This window comes from Gouania willdenowi, chromosome 9, assembly GCF_900634775.1.
Source record: "Gouania willdenowi chromosome 9, fGouWil2.1, whole genome shotgun sequence".
Lineage (NCBI taxonomy): Eukaryota > Metazoa > Chordata > Actinopteri > Blenniiformes > Gobiesocidae > Gouania > Gouania willdenowi.
Window position 1 is genome coordinate 4832081 of NC_041052.1, and position 22474 is coordinate 4854554.

General features: G+C 35.4%; 2 protein-coding genes across 2 annotated transcripts; one reads left to right on the forward strand and one right to left on the reverse strand.

Moving 5' to 3' along the window:
- The first annotated feature begins 1613 nt into the window (after positions 1-1613).
- On the forward strand, positions 1614-8699 carry LOC114469772 (phospholipid phosphatase 1-like). The gene is made up of 6 exons (XM_028457573.1): positions 1614-2048; positions 4629-4780; positions 5060-5340; positions 5429-5486; positions 6324-6500; positions 7652-8699. The coding sequence occupies exons 1-6, from the start codon at positions 1991-1993 to the stop codon at positions 7775-7777; spliced, it is 852 nt and encodes a 283-aa protein (XP_028313374.1). The 5' UTR covers positions 1614-1990; the 3' UTR covers positions 7778-8699.
- Positions 8700-11727: 3028 nt separating this feature from the next.
- Positions 11728-20326, reverse strand: LOC114469270 (ATP synthase subunit alpha, mitochondrial-like). The gene is made up of 11 exons (XM_028456595.1): positions 20171-20326; positions 19658-19733; positions 18587-18756; positions 17585-17758; positions 17336-17502; positions 15962-16262; positions 14670-14894; positions 14483-14590; positions 12932-13076; positions 12038-12188; positions 11728-11948 (listed from the first exon to the last, which is right to left on the reverse strand). Exons 1-11 carry the CDS (start codon positions 20228-20230, stop codon positions 11870-11872), a joined length of 1656 nt encoding a protein of 551 aa, XP_028312396.1. The 5' UTR covers positions 20231-20326; the 3' UTR covers positions 11728-11869.
- Between the last annotated feature and the right edge of the window lie 2148 nt (positions 20327-22474).

The window sequence follows — 22474 nt, forward strand, 5'->3', positions numbered from 1 at the left end:
ACACCGTTGTGCTGGGTTTTAGCCAACCCACCACTTCTGAACCTTGTTGTATACCCATCATCACAAATGCAGTTATTTGGGTCTCAAATATTTTCATTTTTTGCATTTGAACCCTTTAGACTAACCATAAATAAAGGTAAAAGAAATGTTTATTTGTATGTAAAAAAAAACTTAAAAAAACAATAAAAATAAAAAAAACAAATCAGAGTGGGGTCACATTTTAAAGTTTAAATTTTGTAACATATTCCAAGCCACTTCAATTGTATTAAAAGTGAACTTTTTTTAATTGAAAAGCATTTTTTAAATTATTATAGTAATTTATTTATTTATTTTTTTTATTATTAAAAAGTTGTTTCTTGATTGAATAATAAAGACAAAAATCTACCTCCATAAAATACAAAAAAATAAACGTATACAAAGACAAGTATTTTCATAAAAAATACACAAACATTAATACAGCTGCATAATAATGTGTTGTAAATTAAAATCTGCTGAGTTTATTACAGTTATCTGCTGACTGTTGTTGGTTTTCAGCTTTGCTTTAAACCGCATTACCTCAGGGTGGGAGGAGCCATATCAGCCCACAGCTCGTGCGCCCACGACGCAGGCACGCAATAGGTCCGTTATATGGTGCGTTCAAGTGTCCCTCGGAATCAATTTAAGATCCTAGGCAGCCTCAGGAAAGGAAAAAGTTGCATAAATAATAGAGCTGCAAATCAATCAAAGGGCTAAAGAAAGTCATTTTAAAGTGTTACATAATATCAACTCGTGGTTTTTTTGTGTGTTTTTTAATAACAAAAATTTAATGTGGATGTGTGTAAATGTTCTATTTGTGGCATTCATTGTGAGGCTGTTTAGCATTTATTTATTTATTTAGAAATTATTTTAGAAATTTGTGATCTCAAGATTTTTTTTGTTATTAGTGTTTGATCAGTCTTTGTATATATTGTTAATGTAGTTGCATACAAGTATAATACCACTGCTGATGTATTATAGAAGTTTACAAAATTACAACAATACACTAAATCACTGAAAAAACATAAAAGTACAGAAAAATACATTAAAGAACAACAAACAAACACACGAATAACACAACATAAATCTAGAAATATGAACAGAAATACACATGATTACCCAAAATTCAACAAAACGACAAAAAATACACAGAAACAACAAAGTAATGTATGAATTGACAACAAAAATACACAAAATCCATCAAGAAAACATACAAAATTAATTATTGATTAAAAAATAAATGTATTCTATTTTTTTATTATTATTAAATTATGATCATTAATTTATTTTTCTAATGAAAACATGACACACAATCTTAAACAACTGTGTTCTATACGTTCACATTGTTAAATATAAATCTAGTCTAAAATTCACTATAAAAAAATATCTGAGCTACTCATGATCAAAAAATTATTATTAATGTAAAGTTTAACAAATAAAAAGACAACTCAGGGGAAGTTACGCAACAACATTTCTTTAATACTTCATATAATAAAAAAATGTCCCATTATAAGTTTTCATAACTTTGACAACCGTCGCAGTTTTCGTGTTTTTTTCCCAGCTGTCCCTGAAGGCATCGTTAATCATAGCAGAGGACCGTCAGTGAACGCACCACTGCGCCGTCAGCTGAAGATATGAGGATTAATAAACAGTTTAGAGGGTGAGAACCTCTCTCCTAATGTTTGGAGGTTAGTTTAGATCTAGTTGGCAGTTTTAGACTCAGATTAGGATCTTTTAAAAGAACATTTTAAGAGAATAAACCAACCCTGCCTGGACATAATGACGCTGCTGTGCTTTTCCTACGACCTGCTGCTGCATCTCTAACACTACGTGCTGCTCATAGTGTGTGTGTGTGTGTGTGTGTGTGTGTGTGTGTGTGTGTGTGTGTGTGTGTGTGTGTGTGTGTGTGTGTGTGTGTGTGTGTGTGTGTGTGTGTGTGTGTGTGTGTGTGTGTGTGTGTGTGTGTGTGTTAAACATGTTTGAACCCTCCGGGATGCCCCTGGTTCTACTGGACCTCACCTGCCTTATCCTCGGTATGTAAACCACACCTCATCCCTTATTTCTATCACTTTATTTACATCATTTCAAAATCAAATCAACCCAAATGTTAAACCATAGACTCTCTGAGATGACTAAAGTATGTTCAGTGAAGTCATGGTTTATAATGTGGTGAATCAGGGCAGGAAGATGGAAAAAAGGAGCAGTAAAGTAAGTTTTCCTTCAGGTTATATTTAGCTCAGTGTTTGGTTTGTATAATCACAGCTTACAGTAGTGAACCTATGATGGACCTCAATCACACAGAGAACCTGCAAATACAGCATTTACACTTCAAAACTGCCCACAAGCATCACTGTTTTCTAAGGGGTTCTCAACCTTGGGGTCAGGACCCCGTTTGCGGTCGCGAGACACTGGGAGTGGGTCGCCAGATGCTTCAAGAAACTTTTTTAAACAATGTCTGCCCATTTTTGCTTGTTTTTACATCAAACCTGCCACATTTTAACCTCTTTTATCACTTTTTCTTCATTGTTTTGCTGATTTTAATGTATTTTTGCCACATTACTCCCATTTCTGACACTTTTTAATCAAGTTTCAATGCGTTTTCACTCAACTGAAGTCAATGCGGTCCATGCCTCTAAAAGGAGGAATAATGACAGTGTAACAGTAACAATAGGATGTTGTTGTGTAACGTGTTTCCTATTTAAATGCAACCTCTGCAAAGGTTTTAAAAAAAAAAAAACCCTTTTTTTCCTCTGAGGTAAAACAAAAGCACAGTTAGGGTTTGTTTTGTGAGATGAGAAACTTTTATCACATTTAGAGCCACAAAACTGTCCAATCTGAAGGCCAAGTTATCAACATTCATGTCGGCATTAAGAATAAAGACTAATCAGAGCATTAATATAAGAAAGAACTGAGGTTTGTGTGTTTTTGTTGTCACTTCGTGTTTTCTGTGGGTTTCTGTTTTCCTTTATCTTTGTTGCTTTTTTGCGTCATTTTGTTTTAATTTTTTTGTTTTTGGATTCATTTTTGTGGGTTTTTGTTATGTTTGTGTTTCTGTCAGTTTTTCTGTCATTTTTTGTGTTGTTGGAGTCATTTTGTGTATTTTTCTGTCATTTTGTGCATTTTGGGAATACTTTTGGTGTAGTTTTCATTCATTGTGTGTGTTTTAGAGTCATTTTGTGTCATTTTGTGCTGTTTTAAAAGTCATTTTATTCATTTATTTGCCTTGGGGAACACAAACAGAGTTACCGTAGGTCAGTCTGGATAATTCCTGTTTCTGGAGGCTCTAATGAAAGAGATCTCACTCATTTTCCTGATTGTGTGTTACTGTCTGCAGCCAACGGTCATGATTCCACATGGGTTCAGTTGTGATTGTGTAATCAGATGGAGTGTGTTCATGCTTGTTGTGCTGCTCCCTGTGCACTCATTGATGACATTCCCCAGATGATTGTAATCATCCATGTTCCAGTAAAAACTGATGAAAATCCATTAACCTGATCACGTTTCCTGGGACTCACACAATAAGCTTTGAGCAACAGTTACAGCAGCTCCTCAGTGTGAGGGCCCAGCACCGCTGGTTGAACACAGTGTACGTTTAGATACGACATGATGGGAAACTGGTGGTCCGGGGCCCAAAGTAAACACACACAATGACAGAATAATACCTCAAAACAACAGCAGAAATACACAAAATTACTCACACATGAAAAAAAACCCATTAAAAATAACAAAAAATGTTACCAAAGGGCAACAAAAATACAGAAATGCAGATTATGATTACAAATATACACAAAAATAACAGAAAAATCTACAAAACATCAACAAAACTACTCAAAATTACTTAAAAATTGGACCAAAAGACAACAAAAATAAATAAATGGACTCCAAACACACAAAATTACACAAAACCACTCTTAAAATCCACAAAAGTATAGAAAAATACACAAAAATATTCAATAATGCAAAAAAGCTATAAAAAATAAAAAAGAGTAAAAATACAGAAATGTAAGCCTAATGCACATAAGATGATTACAAATATACACTAAATTCACAGAAGAATATACAAAAGAACAACAACATTTCTCAAAATTACTCAAAAAGCAGAAGAAAACTTTCAAAATAGCAAAAAGTTTCACCAAAGGACAACAAAAATACAGAATTGCACTCCTAATACTCATAAGACAATTACAAATGTACAGAAAAATAACAGAAAAGTATATAAAATGACAACAAAAATACATTAAATTACTCAAAACACACAAAACGACAACAAAAATACACAAAATCCATCTAAAAACCTGCGAAATTATAGAAAAATTAACAAATCGACAACAAGAATACACAAAAAGACAACTTAACAACAAAAAAATAAAATAACGGAAAATAAAAATCCACAAAATAACTCCAGAAACAAAAATGACTCCAAAAACGCACAAAACGGCATAAAAAATACAAAACAGACAAAATGTTCATATCAGTCTTTACTCTGAATGCTAACATGAATGTTCATATGTGACCCTCAGATCAATGGCCCCCGTGGTGATGAAAGTTTCCATCTCTGACTTTGATGTTCTTAAATGTTTAAACCTTACTTTTATTCTTCCTCTGTGTTTCAGTTGGACTCCCGTTCTTAATCCTCACACCTCGACACAACCCTTTTAAACGAGGTTTCTTCTGTAACGATGAGTCCATTCACTACCCGGTGAAAGAGGACACCATCTCCTACCAGCTACTGGGAGGAGTCATGATCCCCTTCACTCTGATCTCAGTGAGTCCTCGTGTGAAAAAGCTTTCATTGTGCACCTACATATTTCCTAATATTGATCATTGCACCTACATATTTCCTGATATTGATCATTGCACCTAGATATTTCCTAATATTGATCATTGCACCTAGATATTTCCTGATATTGATCATCGCACCTAGATATTTCCTAATATTGATCATTGCACCTACATATTTCCTGATATTGATCATTGCACCTAGATATTTCCTGATATTGATCATCGCACCTAGATATTTCCTAATATTGATAATTTGTCTCAGATCGTCTGTGGCGAGTGCCTTTCCGTCTACATGTCCCGCATTAACAACCAGTCTGTGGGGACCAAGTACGTGTCGTGCGTCTACAAAGCCGTGGGCAGCTACGTGTTTGGAGCTGCTGTCAGTCAGTCTCTGACGGACATCGCTAAGTATTCCATCGGCCGACTGAGGCCAAACTTCCTGTCTGTCTGTAAACCAGCCTGGGATCACATCCACTGTAAATCTGTAGGTTACATTGAGAACTTTACCTGCACTGGCGACAAGTTCCTGGTTGATGAGGCCAGGTAAAGGCCCTTATATACTATATATACTGTATATATTATCTATTAAATGTTTATTGACAATATTAATTAGATTTTTATCTCTCTGTAGGCTGTCCTTCTACTCTGGTCATTCATCTTTCTCCATGTACTGTATGCTGTTCCTCGCAGTAAGTGCTTTTTCATCACAGCTTAAAATGTAAGAATTCATGTAAAGAAAAATAAATGACTCCAAAAATACACAAAAGGACAACTAATATGCACATAAATGACTCCATAAAGCCCGTATTTGTGTTTTTTTTTTTTTTCAGTCATTTCGACTTCTAAACACCCGAAATGAAAGGAAAATACACAAAAAGTTCATCAAAAGGGCCTTAAAACCCAAAACAACTTTAGAAATACACAAAAATGAATCCAAAAACACACACTACAAAAAAACAGAAAATACGCTAAAAACACACAAAACGACTGAAGTGAAAATGCATTAGAGCACAAAAAAACACACAAATATGACTCCAAAACAAACTAAATTTAAGAAAAATGACACAAAATGACTCAACAACTGACTCAACTGACAAAATGACTAACAACTTCAGAAATACACAAAAATGACTCTAAAAGCACTCACAAAGGCAGAAAAATACACAAAAACACAGAAATGATGCTAAAAACACACAATGACAGAAAAAAAAAAAAAAATAGATTAGAGCACAACAAAACACACAAATATGACTTTAGAACACACAAAATCAAAAATAAATACATAAAAGTACAATTAAGATGACTGAATATCCCAAAACAACATCTGGAATACATAAAAGTGACTCTAAACGCACACAAAAAGACTGGAAAATACACAAAGAGCACAGAAAGGACACAAGAATAAACCCCACACAGAATAAACCCTTTGTTCTTCCTGTTCTTGCCTTCCATTGAGGGGTCTACAGTGTATAAACCAACCTGCTGTGCTGTCTGTGTATTCATGTATTTCTATGTGTTTCCTGCAGCTTTACATTCAGGCCAGACTGAGGTCAGAGTGGGTGAGGGTGCTACGTCCCACTATCCAGTTCTTCCTGGTTTCCACTGCTCTGTATGTGGGTCTGTCCCGTGTGTCCGACTATAAACACCACTGGACAGATGTGCTGGCTGGTCTGCTGCAGGGTGCTATAGTGGCCGTGTTCACGGTGAGGACTTTATTTAATAATCACAGACAGTGGAGTCCAGATGTGCTCTAACAGTCCTGTCATTGCAGTATGACGTATACATCAGGGTTTTTCAACCACACTGTGTGTGTGCACCGCGGGAAATTATTCAATTTCACCCAATTGGCTTAAAAAACATTTTTGAAAACGAATTAATTACTGCCGTAAGCCCCTCCCCCATCCCAAAAGTCAGTTTCACATCAGCTCCCGACCTCAGCTGCAGCTCAGAGTGGAGAGGAGACCCCCCACCTCTGTGGGTGTATGTAAATAAAGCTAACTTAACTTGTGATATTCATGAAAATTGTGTAAAAATACACACTTAAAAAAATGCCATGGTGATATTTGCTCGCTATAAACACGTGCATGTGTACTTTGCTGTGCTTTAGCAGCTTGTGTGAAACACAGCCATTGAAAATGAAAAATAATAAAAAAGAATAGTTTGTTAATAAACTAGATTCAGTTCATTTCTGATCATCACTTCATATGTGACACAACGTTTAATACAGAATACAATTGAAATGTAAAACTGTACTGTATAATTATTTATTATTATTATTATTAATAATAATAATAACCATCATCATTCATATATATATTTATATATATACAATATATATACATTATATAAAACAAAACAATATTTAACCAAATAAAGTTCAAATCGTTTTGTTTTGTTTTTTATCGTACTTTTATCCCTCATGTATCAAGTATGCAAGTATGTATATCAAGTATGCAAAATAATTTTCACATTTTTTAAAATTTTTTATTCCTATTCAAAAAACTAAACCTAAAACTTACCGTATAATGTTAATATAGGCTACAAAGTTTCATTTTTTAACATTTTCAGTTGGTGGTGGTGGGTTTTCTCTAATATATACAGTACCTTGTTTCAGAAAAGGTCGTAAAAACACTGGAGAAACTAATCTAAAACGTGCATAACTGTGGCCCTCCAGTACCAGCTTTGGTCACCCGGGTCTTACAGGTTTAAAAAATGCCAAAAAAAATGAATACATTAAAATAAGACAAAGTGCTGAGTATGCCTGATCAAAAATAGAGACAGAATGTACCAGTTTGACACTGTAATGATATAAAAACAGATGAACATGCTAACGTTTCACTGCTCTATTCTGCAGGTGTTTAGTGTCTCCAACTTCTTTGAGCAGCCTGTAGAGCCAGTTGTGTCCCAGGAAGAAGGAGCCTCCCACACCAGTTTACAGGACAACCCTTCTAATGGGAACCACTACGGCAGCACGGACTGATGAGTCTGTGAACTGGCCATGAACTTAGCGCTGCAGGTTGTAGCTGCTGCCTTTGCTAAATGTTCTTTACAGGACATGAAGTGCACTACAGACGACTGAGAGTCTGATCAACACTAACTTTAGTTTCATTCCAAAAAAGAAACAGATTTACTTCAGAGGGATGAAACTAAAGGAGCAGGCGTGGCTTAATTTTGAAAACCTTTTTATACAGTTTAGTGTGTTGCCATCATGACTGAAAGACCCCCTCCCCCCACGTCCCAGTTTATAATGATAATGCAGAAACCTGACATCTGTAAATAAGAAACATGTGACTCATAGTGGAAACACATAAAAATGTGTTTAATTTCACAAAATATGTGCATTTATTTAAGAAAAATATTATTTTGCATGATTTTATACCCTAAAATACAATCCACGAGGGGCAGATGTAAAGTCATGGTTTCCTATGCAGTGTTTACAATGACTCATAAAGGAATTCTCTGATTCTTTTTTTAATTTTTTTTTTTGGTTTTTTTTTTTTCCACATTTTCTTTAATATTGTTTTATTTATTAATACGGAAAAACATAAAGATTTGTGTTGGAGCTACTTTGGGCATGTATGAGCTTGTTGTGCTTATATATACACATATATTATATATATATATTAGGGTCTTTTTAGATTCTGTACATTACAACCCTGCATTTGATATCTGGCCATATTATTTGGGTCCAAATTTTATGCAAAAAATGTATCTTTAGAGGTTGCACAAGACACTTCTCCTTTTTCTTCCAAATGGCTTCCTAAATCATCTTCTGGGTACCAAAACCTAATATAATATACCTAATTTATATATATGTATATATATACATATAATAATGCTTGCATTTAAAATCCACTGCAGGTATCCTTTACAAAGAGACTGAACTCAAGAATAATCATGTTTGTTTTCACCTTTGACCTTTGCTGCTTGCTGTCACGTTCTGCTATAAGTGCATGTAAAAAAATTTTTTTGTATGATTGTTTTACAAGGAATGAGACAATAAATAAAGAAGCAATTATGTTTGTTTGATATAAAAGGCAAATTAATATTTATTGTGTGATTGCTCTACATTTTTGTTCTAAGTCTAATTTTCTGCGGCCCCTGAAGTTAAAAAAAAACTGAAAAAATACACAAAAGGACTCCTAAAAACATGCAAAATTACACATAAATAGGACAACAATACACACACGAGAAAAAAAAACCACACGACTATAAACAAATAATTGGAAAATACACAAAACAAAAACAAAATTATCTGTATAACACGAAATGACAAAAATATACAGAATGGCAGAAAAATATGCAAAACTACAACAAAACGTGCTCCAAAAAGAGACAAACAATAAAAAACAAAAAAAAACCACGAGCAAAAAAAAAAAAAAAATTCAAAATTGCAAGAAAAATGAATACTAACCTACAAGAAATACTGGAAAATGACTCTAAAAAGACACAACTGAAAAATGTATACAAAAACACATGGAACAGCAAAATGGACGAAAAGAGCAAAAACACTGACTCAGCACTTACTCATGTAAACCACATCCAGTAAAAGACAGAATAATGCTTGAGGGAAGCATGAAAACCTGAGTCATGTTTGGTTCAGTTACTGTTTTGTTTTAATCACTCGTTTTTTCACAATTTTAAATCCCTCAAAATAACAATTTAAAGGAATTTGATGATTTGTGACATTGTATTAATCCCAGAAAATCTCCCACAAAATGAGTAACCTCTGTTTGTTATAGACTTCACTGCTAGTTTTAAATGCAATCATGGAGAACTCGTGATAACTGGGGACGTTCTCCGTCAGTGTCGTCGTGGTGTCACTACAGAGCTTTCTATTGTTGATCTCACAATAGCCCTAATGAGAACAGATACGTTCACTGTCACATGTCTGACACCAGTGATGCTCCTGCAACAATTTAACACTAGACTCACACTGTGAAGTCACTATTTTTAGCCAATAACACACAGTTTAACGAGGAGCACAGAACTGATCTTCATAAAACAGGACCAAAGAATGAGACTTGCTACTTAATCTGGATTTAAAAGAGAACAAAGTGTTCCCGTTACAACACAAAGAAAAGGAGAAGTAGAAGAGAAAAGGAGAACAAGGAGCAGAATAACCTTTAGAAATGAGATTAGATTAAAATAAAGCACTGAACAAACAAGAGCACTGCATTGTTGTTGTTGTTGGACAGAGGAAATAATAAAGTGCTGCACAAACTGGTATTTAAAGATAAATGATGTATTGTTGAAATGTTTTTACTGCATGGGATTTAAAATGTGAATTATGACAACAGTAAAAATACTACTGGTTAATGAGGTTAAGGTATTTTAATAAGGGGTACATTTGGGATGTTGAAAATCAATTTGTTCCGTGCTGTATGAGCAGCAGTGCTGAATTCCTCCTAATTTTTCTTAATCATGGGGTTGAATGATTCATTTCTTGCCACTTCGTTGGCATTCACTGAAGAAACAAGTTCGAATGATCTACGGCCCAGTCTGCGGAACGTCTCAGCGCCGAATAGCATGTACCACGTTCTTGAGAATTCAGTGAAACGACTCGGTTCCACCAAGTAAAACATATGAAATTGTGCGACGTAAGATGGTAATCTACGTTGAATTGCCTTTGAAAAGATCTATCACACGACTATGGTCCAATAAAATTAGAAATTAGAAAAAGGGGTGGGCCCCGATTTTGTTACAAAAAGGTCTCGGAGAGGCCCTTGACATCCGCATTAATGGAGGAGTAGTTGAAAAATGGGGCCCCCGTGGCATAGACGGATTAGTTTGCCCCATTCATATATTGGTACGTGTCAATGATTTGGTAACACCAACTGTTGCAATATTTGACTCAAATAAATGAGAAAACCACGATAATGGAAATTGGCAAAAAAGGGGGTGGGGCCCCCGGGCCCCTAATTGAATTGTGCGAGGCATAATCATAATGTTGAATTACCTTCAAAACGATATATCGTACAGATCCAGATTACAGCATGATCCGTTCATGAATAACAGAGTAGAGATTTTAACTATAGTGTAAACAACAACAAGAAGAGAATGAGTGGTGTTTTCAGTCCTTAAACTTTCAGTAAATAATTAGACTGGTACAGATTCTCTTTGTTAGTGTAAGTTGTATTTACAATTAGCAAATACTCACCTAGGTTACTATATTATTTACATTACACAATTTTCTTTTACATTAATGCTTTGATTGAAAATCAAACTGGGTGGATTGTAGCTGTTGAACTAAAGTATATACAGTATATATATATATATATAACCTGCTGGACATGTAAGATACAGGAGCTCTATTAAGGTCAAATGAACACAAAGGTTGCATTTCTCTCCTTAGACAGGTTTTAAAATGACAATTTGGATTTATTTATTTCAAAAAAGTTTGTCAGAACCTATAAAAGCTGTAGTGTGAACCATAGTAGCAAAAAAGCTAAGCTAGCAGAAAACCAACCTCACAGACAGGTTTAATGCAGATAAAGTCAATGTAAATACATTTTCATGCAACTACTGCTTTTAGATTTTCTACTCTATTGCTTAACTATTAATTTGGGGATTTACATTTTTTATTTACATCTTGCAGTTTAAATAATTTTAAGTCGTACATTTATTACACAAAAACAGGACGAAGGTTAGGGATCGGTGACATTGTCACTGCGTTTATTACTGTAGTATCAAACAGATGAACCACAGCTGAGAAACTGGAATTATGACTTTTATACAACCTGAAACTAGTAAACAATCAGCCTTGTGTCAATTTAATCTCAACTCTTCATGTGTTCTGATGCGTAAAACATACAACAGCCAGACTATGGTGATGCTAAACAAGGTTTGCTGCAATATATACGTAAAATTTGTCTTTTCTGGACGCTAGCTCACATGACCACAACCAAACATAACACTTCCTCTAGCAGGTTTGTTTTGTATTGTTTTATTTATTTTGGATTTGTAGAAGTCTGTACATGGAGGTTTGGGCCTTCAGTGTATTCACATATAGAATAGAAGCATGACTGGACAAAAACAGGTCGATCACTGAAGATGCAGAGGAGACTTTTCATTACTCAAAACTAGACAAGAAGGTGAGAACAACCTGCTTGAGTTTAGCGTCTGATGCTTCTGAGATTTTGCCGTCGGCCCTAAAAGATAATAAAAAAAGAAATAAATGACATTAAACCCAGTTTAAACAGAATGTTGCATGTTTAGAGGAAAGGTGTTGAGTTCTGACCTGATAGCAGAAAGCAGCTCCTGCTGCTGACTCAGGATGTGCTGAAGGAAAGCTTTCTCAAACTTTGTGATCTTGCTGGGCTCCATTTTATCCAGATGACCTCTGACCCCAGCGTAGATCACCGTTACCTGCTCCTCGATGGCCATGGGACCTGTAGAATTAATATTAATATTTAGGTTATGGATAACGCTACAATGCAGAAGTTCCCAAACCTTTTTCTTCTTGTAAATTTATTTTCATATCATAAAGACTTTCTCTTAGGCATTTTAATCAAGTTTTGTTATACTTTTGTAAATACAAAGTTACAATACGCACCAGCTCAGATATTTTTATAAAGCATTTTTTTTAACTAGATTTATATTTGAGAAGGTAGAGAAAACAGTGGTTAGAGAATGTAAAGCACTGAGCTTTCTGCCTTTTCCTGTACTGTATGTATAAATAAAAAAAATCTAAATTTTATTTTAATCAATAATTTTTTTGATTTTATTCTTACTCAACATTTCAGGCGATCACAAGGTTGAAAAACACTGCCTTAATCATAAACATAACCTCTTCTGTACATTATATCTATTTCTGTGATATTGTCACTATTGTTTTGGATGTCATGGTATATATTATATTTACATTACTTGTGTTTTTACTTTTATACTATTGTTTTACTCTATTCTTTAAGGGCTTAACAGGAAACTTAGGGATTTTATTGCATGTTCATCCACATAATGACAAATAAAAATACTGGAATCCTCTCATTATATTTCGTTTTCATTATCTGTGCAAATTAAAGGAAAAAGAATACATGTAAAAAATAAAAAAAGATATAAAACTGTTAATTTAATCAGTAATTTTTGACATTTTATTATTATTACTAGACATTTAAAACCAGTGGAGACTCACAGTACTGTCCCTGCTTCAGCAGCTCCGTGAGCCTGACACCACGGTTCAGGAGCTGCTGGGTGGCAGCGTCCAGGTCAGAACCAAACTGGGCAAAGGCAGCGACCTCACGGTACTGGGCCAGCTCCAGCTTCATGGTTCCAGCGACCTGCACACAAAATTATACTCAACGTTAACCACAAAAATTATTACAAACAAATATACTAAAAAATATGATCTATCATCCCATTTGTTTCTCATTATTGGTTATCATATTGGGCTTCCTAATCAATGAAAAGAGTGGTATAAATAATTTTGGTGAGGGCGTCTGAGCCTTTTTTCTGTCAGTATAGCCCTCGATTAAAATGTTTTAAATGGTAAACCGATCCTCAAGAGAACCAGCAGGTCAACCGGTTAAGAGTAGGGATGTAACGATTAATCGTAAGGCAGTTAAAAATCGATTCATAGGTATCACGGTTCACATTGATGCTGTAAAAATTGAATCGCAGTACTTTTTTTATCCAGATGTTTTGGCGGCGGGCGGAATCTGCTACTATTCTCTTTCTGGCCGCCTTCTACTCTTAAACAAGTTCATAAATGATTCTTTACCCCTTTGGCACTGAAAGAATATCTGTAATATTACGAGAACATCTGTAAAAGTCACGTTTTTCTATTAGCTCTGTCTGCTATTGTAGCATCTCTTCTTCACTGCAAGATAACTGCATGCCAACCGACCACTGGGTTACCAGCACCCTCTGCTGGTTCAAACAAATATCTGACGTAAATACAGTGCAGACTGGTTTTTTTTTTTAAGTCCAATTGTTAAGGCACAAAATACATTTTTGGTTGCACTTTTAAAAAGAAAAATAATTATTATGTAGTTTTGTATTGTTTACTATAGAACCAGAATTTAAAATAATAGGCTTCTTCATTTGTATTATTCCTTTATTTATTTCATTCAAGATTTATTTTTAGTAAAATTGCATTGTTTTGAATAGTTTATCAAGGGATTCTTTTGACAATGAAAAATAAAAGGAAATTAGTACAGTATTTTCCCCCAAAAAATAAAGGAATATTTTTCAGTCATCATTTGTCTACAGTCCCATTTTGCAAAATAAATCATGAGAGATTTGTATCGTGAACCGAATCGTATAGGGAGTTGAGTGAATTGTTACATCCCTAGTTAAGACATGTTTTAATAATTAACAACATATGAGTAACCCATAAAACTGTAACATGTCTCCCCAGTTTTGTGTTTAAATTGTAAATGAGAAGTTTTTATACAATGCTCAATAGTAAATTATCTGAACTAAATTACATGACATTGAGTTCCGCGTAATAATTCTAGCAAAAAGTAAAAATTAACTTGCTGGAATTATTACGTGGATGTTCAAAAAAACATCAAAGTGATCAGCAGACGCCTCTGAAGACGACTGATCTCCTGACATGTTTAACCGTCCACTACCAAAGTAAATTTCCTGAAAAAAGCTGTCTGAATAAATGAAACCTTGACATATGAGAATGTAATTAACTTGAAAGGAAAATTATTAATTGCAATTTAAATGAGGCTCTGACCTGCTTCATGGCTCTGGTCTGGGCGGCAGAGCCCACCCTGGACACGGACAGACCCACGTTGATGGCTGGGCGGATTCCTTTGTAGAACAGCTCAGTCTCCAAGAAGATCTGCATCAGACAAACAGAGTGTTAACGTTTCTATTAAATGGCAACTTGACCACAACCACCCCACCATTAAAAGCCAAACCTGTCCGTCTGTGATGGAGATGACGTTGGTGGGGATGTAGGCAGACACGTCTCCGGCCTGGGTCTCGATGACGGGCAGAGCGGTGAGGGAACCGCCACCAAAGTTGTCGTTCATCTTGGCCGCTCTCTCCAGAAGACGAGAGTGAAGGTAGAACACGTCACCAGGATAAGCCTCACGACCAGGAGGACGACGCAGCAGCAGAGACATCTGACGGTAGGCCACAGCCTGGCAACCACACACCCCCACAAGGTCAGTACAGGGTGTCAATGTCATCAACATCAGCCATGACCAGGGTTAGAATTGTATTTATACAATTCATAATTATGCAGTACTTATAATTTTAATTAAAAAAATGTTGCTGATGTAATCACATTTAGATAATTCACTTTTTAGTTGTTATTGGCATGGAATTTCTATAAAAACTGTAAATAATTTACACAAAAACTGCGAAACCATGTTACAGTTCTATGGCTTACACAGTTAAATATCAACATATGTTTATATCAACTTTCCCTACAAACCTGTCAGTTTTCTTCAGGATCATTTACACCGACAGAAAAAAGCTTTAGATGCCCACACCAAAAATATTAAAACTGTATTTTACAGCTAATTTAAGACATGGTACAAACTGACCAGTTATCATAAGAGATGCTAACAGAAAGCTAACACAAGGATGGTCAGGTTTTAATGTCTTATTTTATTAAAGGCTCTAATTGTGATTATCTGTAATTGTAGATGGACAACTGAAGATGTAATGTAACAGACCTGGCCATGACACATTGAGAAGCACTGATGTAAAGTTTTTTTTTTATTAATGACATGTTTTTTTGCATTATAAAACATGATGTTACTAGTCCTTTGTTTCTTTCACGTGTGCAATGATTTATTTTTTGTGTTTTTTTAAGCTTTTTGGCACTGATTGGAAACAAACTTACATTTGTTTTTTATGCAGGTGTTTCATTCAGTTTTTGAATTTACATTTATTTATAAAATGTTCTTGTTATTTAAGTTAACACGGGCACTGAATTACCTTTGTTTTATTACCAGGATTTTTGACAACTGCACTTTTACTATGGTTTTTTTATGCAGGTGACGAGTTTTAGTTTTGATCAATTATGAAATATGATGTTCCCTGTTAGCTCAATAAATATGAAAATGTGTCATTTGTCAGGATTATTTTGGGGAGGGGCAATGGGCGTGAAAGTTCACCTTCCTTTAAAGTGGGGAACACCCCAAAAATTTTGAGGACTACTGCTTTAAATCTTTGATCACTGAATGATTTTCACACACACCTGCTTGGACAAATCATCGTAGATGATGAGGGCGTGTTTGCCGTTGTCCCTGAAGTACTCTCCCATGGAGCAGCCAGAGTAGGGGGCCAGGTACTGCAGAGGGGCTGCATCAGAGGCTGTAGCAGACACAACGATGGTATACTTCATGGCGTCTGCGTCAGTCAGCCTCTTCACCAGCTGAGCCACGGTGGACCTCTTCTGTCCAATGGCAACGTAGATGCAGTAAAGCTTCTTCTTCTCATCGGTTCCTTCGTTGAAACGCTTCTGGTTAATGATGGTGTCGATGGCAATGGCGGTTTTTCTGAAGGATCAAATAGAAAAATGTAACTTACAAATCCAAAGGTATCAATGCTCTAGTGCACATGCATCAAACTTAAGGTCCGGGGGCCAAATCCAGACCTTTAGAGCATCAGATTCAGCACGCAGAAAGGAAAAAAAAAATAAAAAATTTGTGTAAAAATACAAAGTAATTCAGTTGTTGATATCTCAGCCCTTCCAAACACAAATTCAAAAATATTCACAAAGGCTTACAGTTTTCCCACGCATTTTTTACATGATGACAGTCATTTTTAATTACAAAAAAAATTCTCTTTTCCAAAATTCTGCAATTTTACTAAACTTATTCATCGGATTTTTCCAAAATTGATCACAAACTCGTGGAAATTTAAAGATCGATTTTGTCTAACTTCCATTACTTTCCTGCCAAAAATTTGCAGCCCCCAGTTTGCAGACAAACTGGTCCTTATTTGGCCCTTGAACTAAAATGTTTGACACCCCTGCACCCACCTCTGCCTGTTGCCTTCAGGATCAAAATTAAAAAAACATCTTTACAAGTCTAACGCAATCAATGCTCTAGTGCAGGGGTGTCAAATTAATTTTAGTTCAGGGGCCAAATACTGACCAGTTTGACCTTAAGTGAGCCACAGATTTTAGGTGGGGAAAAAAAAGATTCAACATTGATGTGCCCTGGTTTGCACTTCCACGTATAAATTATATATAAATGATAAAGTATGCGAGTATATCAGTGCCTGCAGGATCTTCACTTAAATTTCCCTGATTGGGGAAATATCGTGCAATAATTTGAGGAAAATTTGCCAGATTTAGGGAAAAATTGAAAGTTCTTTCAACAATTTGAGATTAAAAATGACTGTTGTCCTGTGATATAAGAACTAGAAAACTGAGCTCTGCAAATATTGTAGATTTTAATTTATTTGTTTTTTGTATTTTGAGGAGTTTATATATTTACAACTGAATTATTTGGTCATTTACAAAATGTTTCTATTATCATTTTTACATTCTCGAGCAGGCCGAATTTGATGCCAGATTTGGTCCCCAGGCCTCGAGTTTGGCACAGATGTGACATATTGGCCTTACCCGGTCTGCCTGTCGCCAATGATCAGCTCACGCTGGCCTCGGCCAATGGGCACCAGACTGTCCACAGCCTTGATTCCAGTCTGCATGGGCTCCCTCACAGAGATACGGGGGATGATACCAGGGGCCTTCAGACCCACACGTCTACGGGTCTGTGAGCCCAGGGGTCCCTGTAGAGCGAAACACCCACTTCATTTAAATCTCAGCTGCTCATTTTACTTTAACATCTGTAGATCAGGATCTAATACTGACCTTTCCATCGATGGCGTTTCCCAGAGCGTCCACCACACGGCCCAGCAGCTCTACACCCACAGGAACATCCACAATGGCTCCAGTTCTCTTCACGATGTCGCCCTCCTTGATCAGTTTGTCGTTACCAAACACCACAACACCAACGTTGTCGGGCTCCAAGTTCAGAGACATACCCTAAGGGAAAGAGACGAGTTTGTAACATAAGATGCAACAAATTAAACTATATATATATATATATATATATAAAAATCAAAACATTACAGTTTGATCAACGTATACTTCATTATTCCTAAAGGGAAATTTTCATCATTTGTTAAATGCTAAATATCTGAAATGTACGACGGCATATTTGGTCCACATTAATATGAAATTAAAAATCTAAGCACAAAAGATTTAAGTCATAATATTTTAAGAACAGAGTCATGATTTTATGAGAATAAAATTGAAATACAAACAGGATCTTGACTGTGTTGTGGTCACTTGTGCGTTATGGAGAATGTGAACATTTAGAAATTATTTTTTTCTTTAGGTTTAACATGGAAAAATTCAGAGCCTTTTGGCCATTCATCACCACACTGTTATCACTAAAAAGCCACTTTGTAGATGTTTGAACCAGACTGATTTGGAGCAAACTTTTGTGGAGAAGAACTGGCTGTGAGTGGTTGAGCTCAGGGCTATCGGTGTTAGTTGTGTTCACTTCAACAGGGAATTCTGAGAGCAACACCATTACTAGTTTCAAAATATGGCTTTATTCTCAAAAAATTATGACTAATATTAAGATTTTAATCTTGGGATTTTCACCTTTAATCTAATAAAATTACAATTTTATTAAGATAAAACTTTATTCTCGAAATATTACAACTTTTATCTCATAGTATTCTGATTTGTTTAATTTGGCTATAATATGCATTAAATGCATGGTTTAAAGTTTTAAAAAAAAAAAAAAGAGAGAGAAGGAGAAGATTAAAAAAATGAATTTAGAGGAAAATGAGATTAACCTACTTTCAGACCAGAGGAGAATTCCACCATCTCTTCTGCCTGTACATTCCTCAGCCCGTACACTCTGGCAATACCATCACCGATGGACAGGACGCGCCCCGTCTCCTCCAGATCAGCAGAAGTGTCGGCACCCAGTATCTTCTCCTCTAGGATAGAGGATACTTCGGCTGTGCCTGAGAGGAAATTGCGTGACTTTAATTTAACAAAACCTTACAAATGTATATTTGTTATATGTTTAGTGTAATATTAAAACCATGTTGAAATTAAAGAAATGCTGCATGTCGTGTAATAATAGCTGGCACTCAGAGTTGTAAAGAGTTCTGATATATCCTATACTCAAGTAGTAGTACTGTTACTTGATTGAAAATGTACTCAAATACAAGTATATCATACATAAAATACTCAAGTATAAGTAAAAAGTAGCTCAATTAAATAGTACTAAAACTAAATGTTACCAGTTACTTTCACCCCCCACATTTATTTTAGAGAATAAACCTTGCCACGGTTCCCTTGCATACAGTTAACATCTCATGTATAAACTTATGAGACAATCTCATACAATTAAAACTTAATTTATTTTTCACAAAGGCAACTGTATAAAATAAAGTTTGTCAAAATGAACCATTTAAAAAAAAAAAAAAAAAATACATCACAAAGGAATTCAATTAAAAGAATAAATAAATAAATCAGGCTTTAAGTATAGCTACATTTATAAACTCTAAAACTGAGAAAATAACCAGCATTCAATGCTGTTTTGGTGCAACGCATTACATCATTTCATTTTTTGTAGTTTCACAAAGTCAGTTATTCATTTTATAACAAAAAACAGGATGTAGGGATGGAACTACTTTTACAACGTACTCAAGTACAAGTACAATTACTGATTTAGAAACATACTAGCACCCATACAAACATCTCAATTACAGTAACATGAGTAATTGTAATCCATTGCTTTCATCACTACTGACACCGATAGAGAAAAACTGAAAGGAATCACTAAAATAGAGAGATTTGATTTTTGCAGCTTTGTGTCTCTCTGGAGGTCAACATGTATTCATGTTGTGACTTTCTCACCTGTCTTCTGCAGCCATGGTCTGTGTGTGTGGAGGTGGTTGACCCCAACGCAGGCGGCCGGAACAGCCTTGGACACCTTAAAGAAACACACAAATGTAGTATTATTGTGCAGAAAAAGACAATGTGTGGCTGAACACTGCAGTGTGCACCGGCTGCGGCGGTGCAGCTGAGAGCAAACGCTCCGTCAGGCTTCCTGACCTTCACAGCGTGGCTCAATGAGCCATTAGCTCCAACTAAGCTAGCGTTAGCATAGCTGCTAATTATAGGACGGCTGTCAACGACAAGGGCATCTAGAACACACTGAAAACAATGCATTTGTTAAACACAGCCAATCATTATAGGCGTGGAATGTATGTCTGCGTACAGCTTCGTGCTCTCGGTGACAGCCTAGCTTAGCATAGCATAGCTGAGCTAGCGGCCTGCAGCCTCAACGTCACCTTTCACATTTGAAGAATAATTTTAAAATAAACAGCTTTCCTCTATAAAAGTGGATGATGCAGTAGAAGTACTTACAAAGCTAGCCCTCCTGGGCAGGCTTCTTGCCAAAGCTGCTGCAACTCTCACAGATAACATAGTGCGGCTGTTAATGACCTGTCCTTAGCAGAAGCTGCTCCGACCTGCCTGTGAATGTAATGGCTGAATGACTCTTCTTTTACCTCCACCGCTCGGAGGACGATTCACCGGTGGCATCGCGAAACTAGCGCCCCCTGCAGGCAAGCAGATGAACCACACACAAAAAAACTTAAAGAAAAAATAAAATATTTTAACTACATATTACTGTTTGCTTTAAAAAAAAAAAAATAAATAAAATTATATATATATATAGATATATTTAACAGTTTCAATTAAATGTTCCTTTAATTTTGTTTTAGTTTTTGTTTAAAGAGTGTATTGTTACAGTTGTCAGGTGAATAAAGTAAAGTAATATTTTTTTTAATCATCTTGAATCATTTTACATAATCTTTGTGTTATTAAGAACATGATAACACGTAATTCTTGAGGCTGTCTTTGTGTAGGAAGAGTAAAAATTGATCCAATATAAAGCACATGTGTCAAACTCAAGGTCCGGGGGCCAAATCCAGCCCTTCTGAGCATCCTTTCCGGCCTGCAAATAATTCAGTTTTAAATTGTTGGTGAAAGAACTCAAAAATTTTCCAAAATCCTGCAATTTTTCTCAAATTATTACACAAATTAAATACAAATTGGTTAAAAAAAAAAATCTTTTTTTTTTTAAATCATCTAAATATTACATCTAAATGCTAAATTTAAATCTAAATGTTAAATCTATATGTTAAATCTAAATCTCAATTGTTAAATCTAAATGTCACAGGTGGAACTACTGTATATATTTAGTTAATGTGCAAATTCACCGGAAGTATCTAAATAAAACCTCATTGACCTGAACGAACAAGCGCTATCCACAGAGTGGTTTGTTGCTAAATATTGCAAAAGGTACCAGTTTATTTTAGCATGTGCAACTTACTTTACAATGAGCGCTCCATAAACCTCATCAGAACAATTGTTCGTAAATGCATCTTCTTCACCTGCTTATATAAATTAGGGTAGCTTCACCTTGGACAGAATGCCAACACATGGAGAGGGACCAACATGTTTACCAACCCATTCTCTGCTAATTTAGACAGTTATATATAGAAGTGTCCCGAGAAGATGAATATTGGAATTCATCGGCCTGCATCTAAAATCACCGATATAAGCTCTCCGATAAAATTTTCCGCTCCAACACTTCCATCCATCGGTGACTGTGGTTCACACTCCAACAAAGAAACCTACTGTTGCTGACTATTGTTCTATGTTTGAGTAACATCACTTAATCAGTCCTTTTCTAACATTCCACACTACAAAATAAGTAATAAATGTATGTATGATTTGTGCTGATATCATATCGGCTCAATATCGGTATCATATCGGAAGTGAAAAAGTTGTATCAGGACATCCCTACTTACATACACATTAAAGAATTTTGAATGAGGAAAATGCACGTAAGCACAGAGAGAACATGCAAAGTCCATATAGAAAAGTCCCAGGTATCCCTGGACAAAGACAATCACTCACAATACTAACAGTGACTGAAAAACTTTTATTATTAAGGGTTATTAGCCACACCCACAGCAAAAACATTAAGAAGCCAGTCTATATAAATGGGGTTTCAAGAAGAATGGATGCCGCTTTTCCTTTTTTTTTTTTTTATTGATATAAACGAAATAAAGAAATGCATGAATTCATGTCTGATTGATGCAGCAACACTTAAATGAAATTCACATTAAATAAATATAATCTATAACAGAAAACTCTCTGTCTCTTCCCGCATATTGGTACATATCTGCACTAGACCACAAAAGTCTAGTCTGAAGTTTCAAAAGCGTTGTGGACAGACAAGAGATTTTACTAGAGTGAAAAACATTGTTGTATTGTTTCTTTTCCCCCTCTAGTCGCCTGGTTTTAGTCACCAGCTAAAGATGTATGAAAAAAATGATTTGGCTATATATCACAATATTTCACCGTTTGATTACCATATCAATCCAAAAAATGTCCACATAGATTTTCATCATGTTTCTAACATATGCATAGGTCGTAAGCGCTTTTCACATGACTTTTTCTTGTCACATTTTAATGTATTTTTGCTACATTACTCTTATTTCTGACACTTCTCCATTAAATCTCAATGCCTTTTCTTCACATTTTTTCCATTTTCAAGACATTTTCGACACTTATAAACCCTTTTCACCACTTTTCCCAATTTCACACGTTGACCCATTATTGTCACTTTTAACCTCTTTTCACAATATTTAATGCTTA

Bases quoted from the DNA above. Each gene is read 5' to 3' on its own strand.
- LOC114469772 (XM_028457573.1), top strand. From the start codon at position 1,991: ATGTTTGAACCCTCCGGGATGCCCCTGGTTCTACTGGACCTCACCTGC. The intron at 2,049-4,628 runs GTATGTAAACCA...TCTGTGTTTCAG, and splicing joins CCTCACCTGCCTTATCCTCG to TTGGACTCCCGTTCTTAATC. The intron at 5,487-6,323 runs GTAAGTGCTTTT...TGTTTCCTGCAG, and splicing joins ACTGTATGCTGTTCCTCGCA to CTTTACATTCAGGCCAGACT.
- LOC114469270 (XM_028456595.1), bottom strand. From the start codon at position 20,230: ATGTTATCTGTGAGAGTTGCAGCAGCTTTGGCAAGAAGCCTGCCCAGG. The intron at 17,503-17,584 runs GTCAGTATTAGA...TTCGCTCTACAG, and splicing joins GAAACGCCATCGATGGAAAG to GGACCCCTGGGCTCACAGAC. The intron at 12,189-12,931 runs GTGAGTCTCCAC...TTAATTCTACAG, and splicing joins GCTGAAGCAGGGACAGTACT to GTCCCATGGCCATCGAGGAG.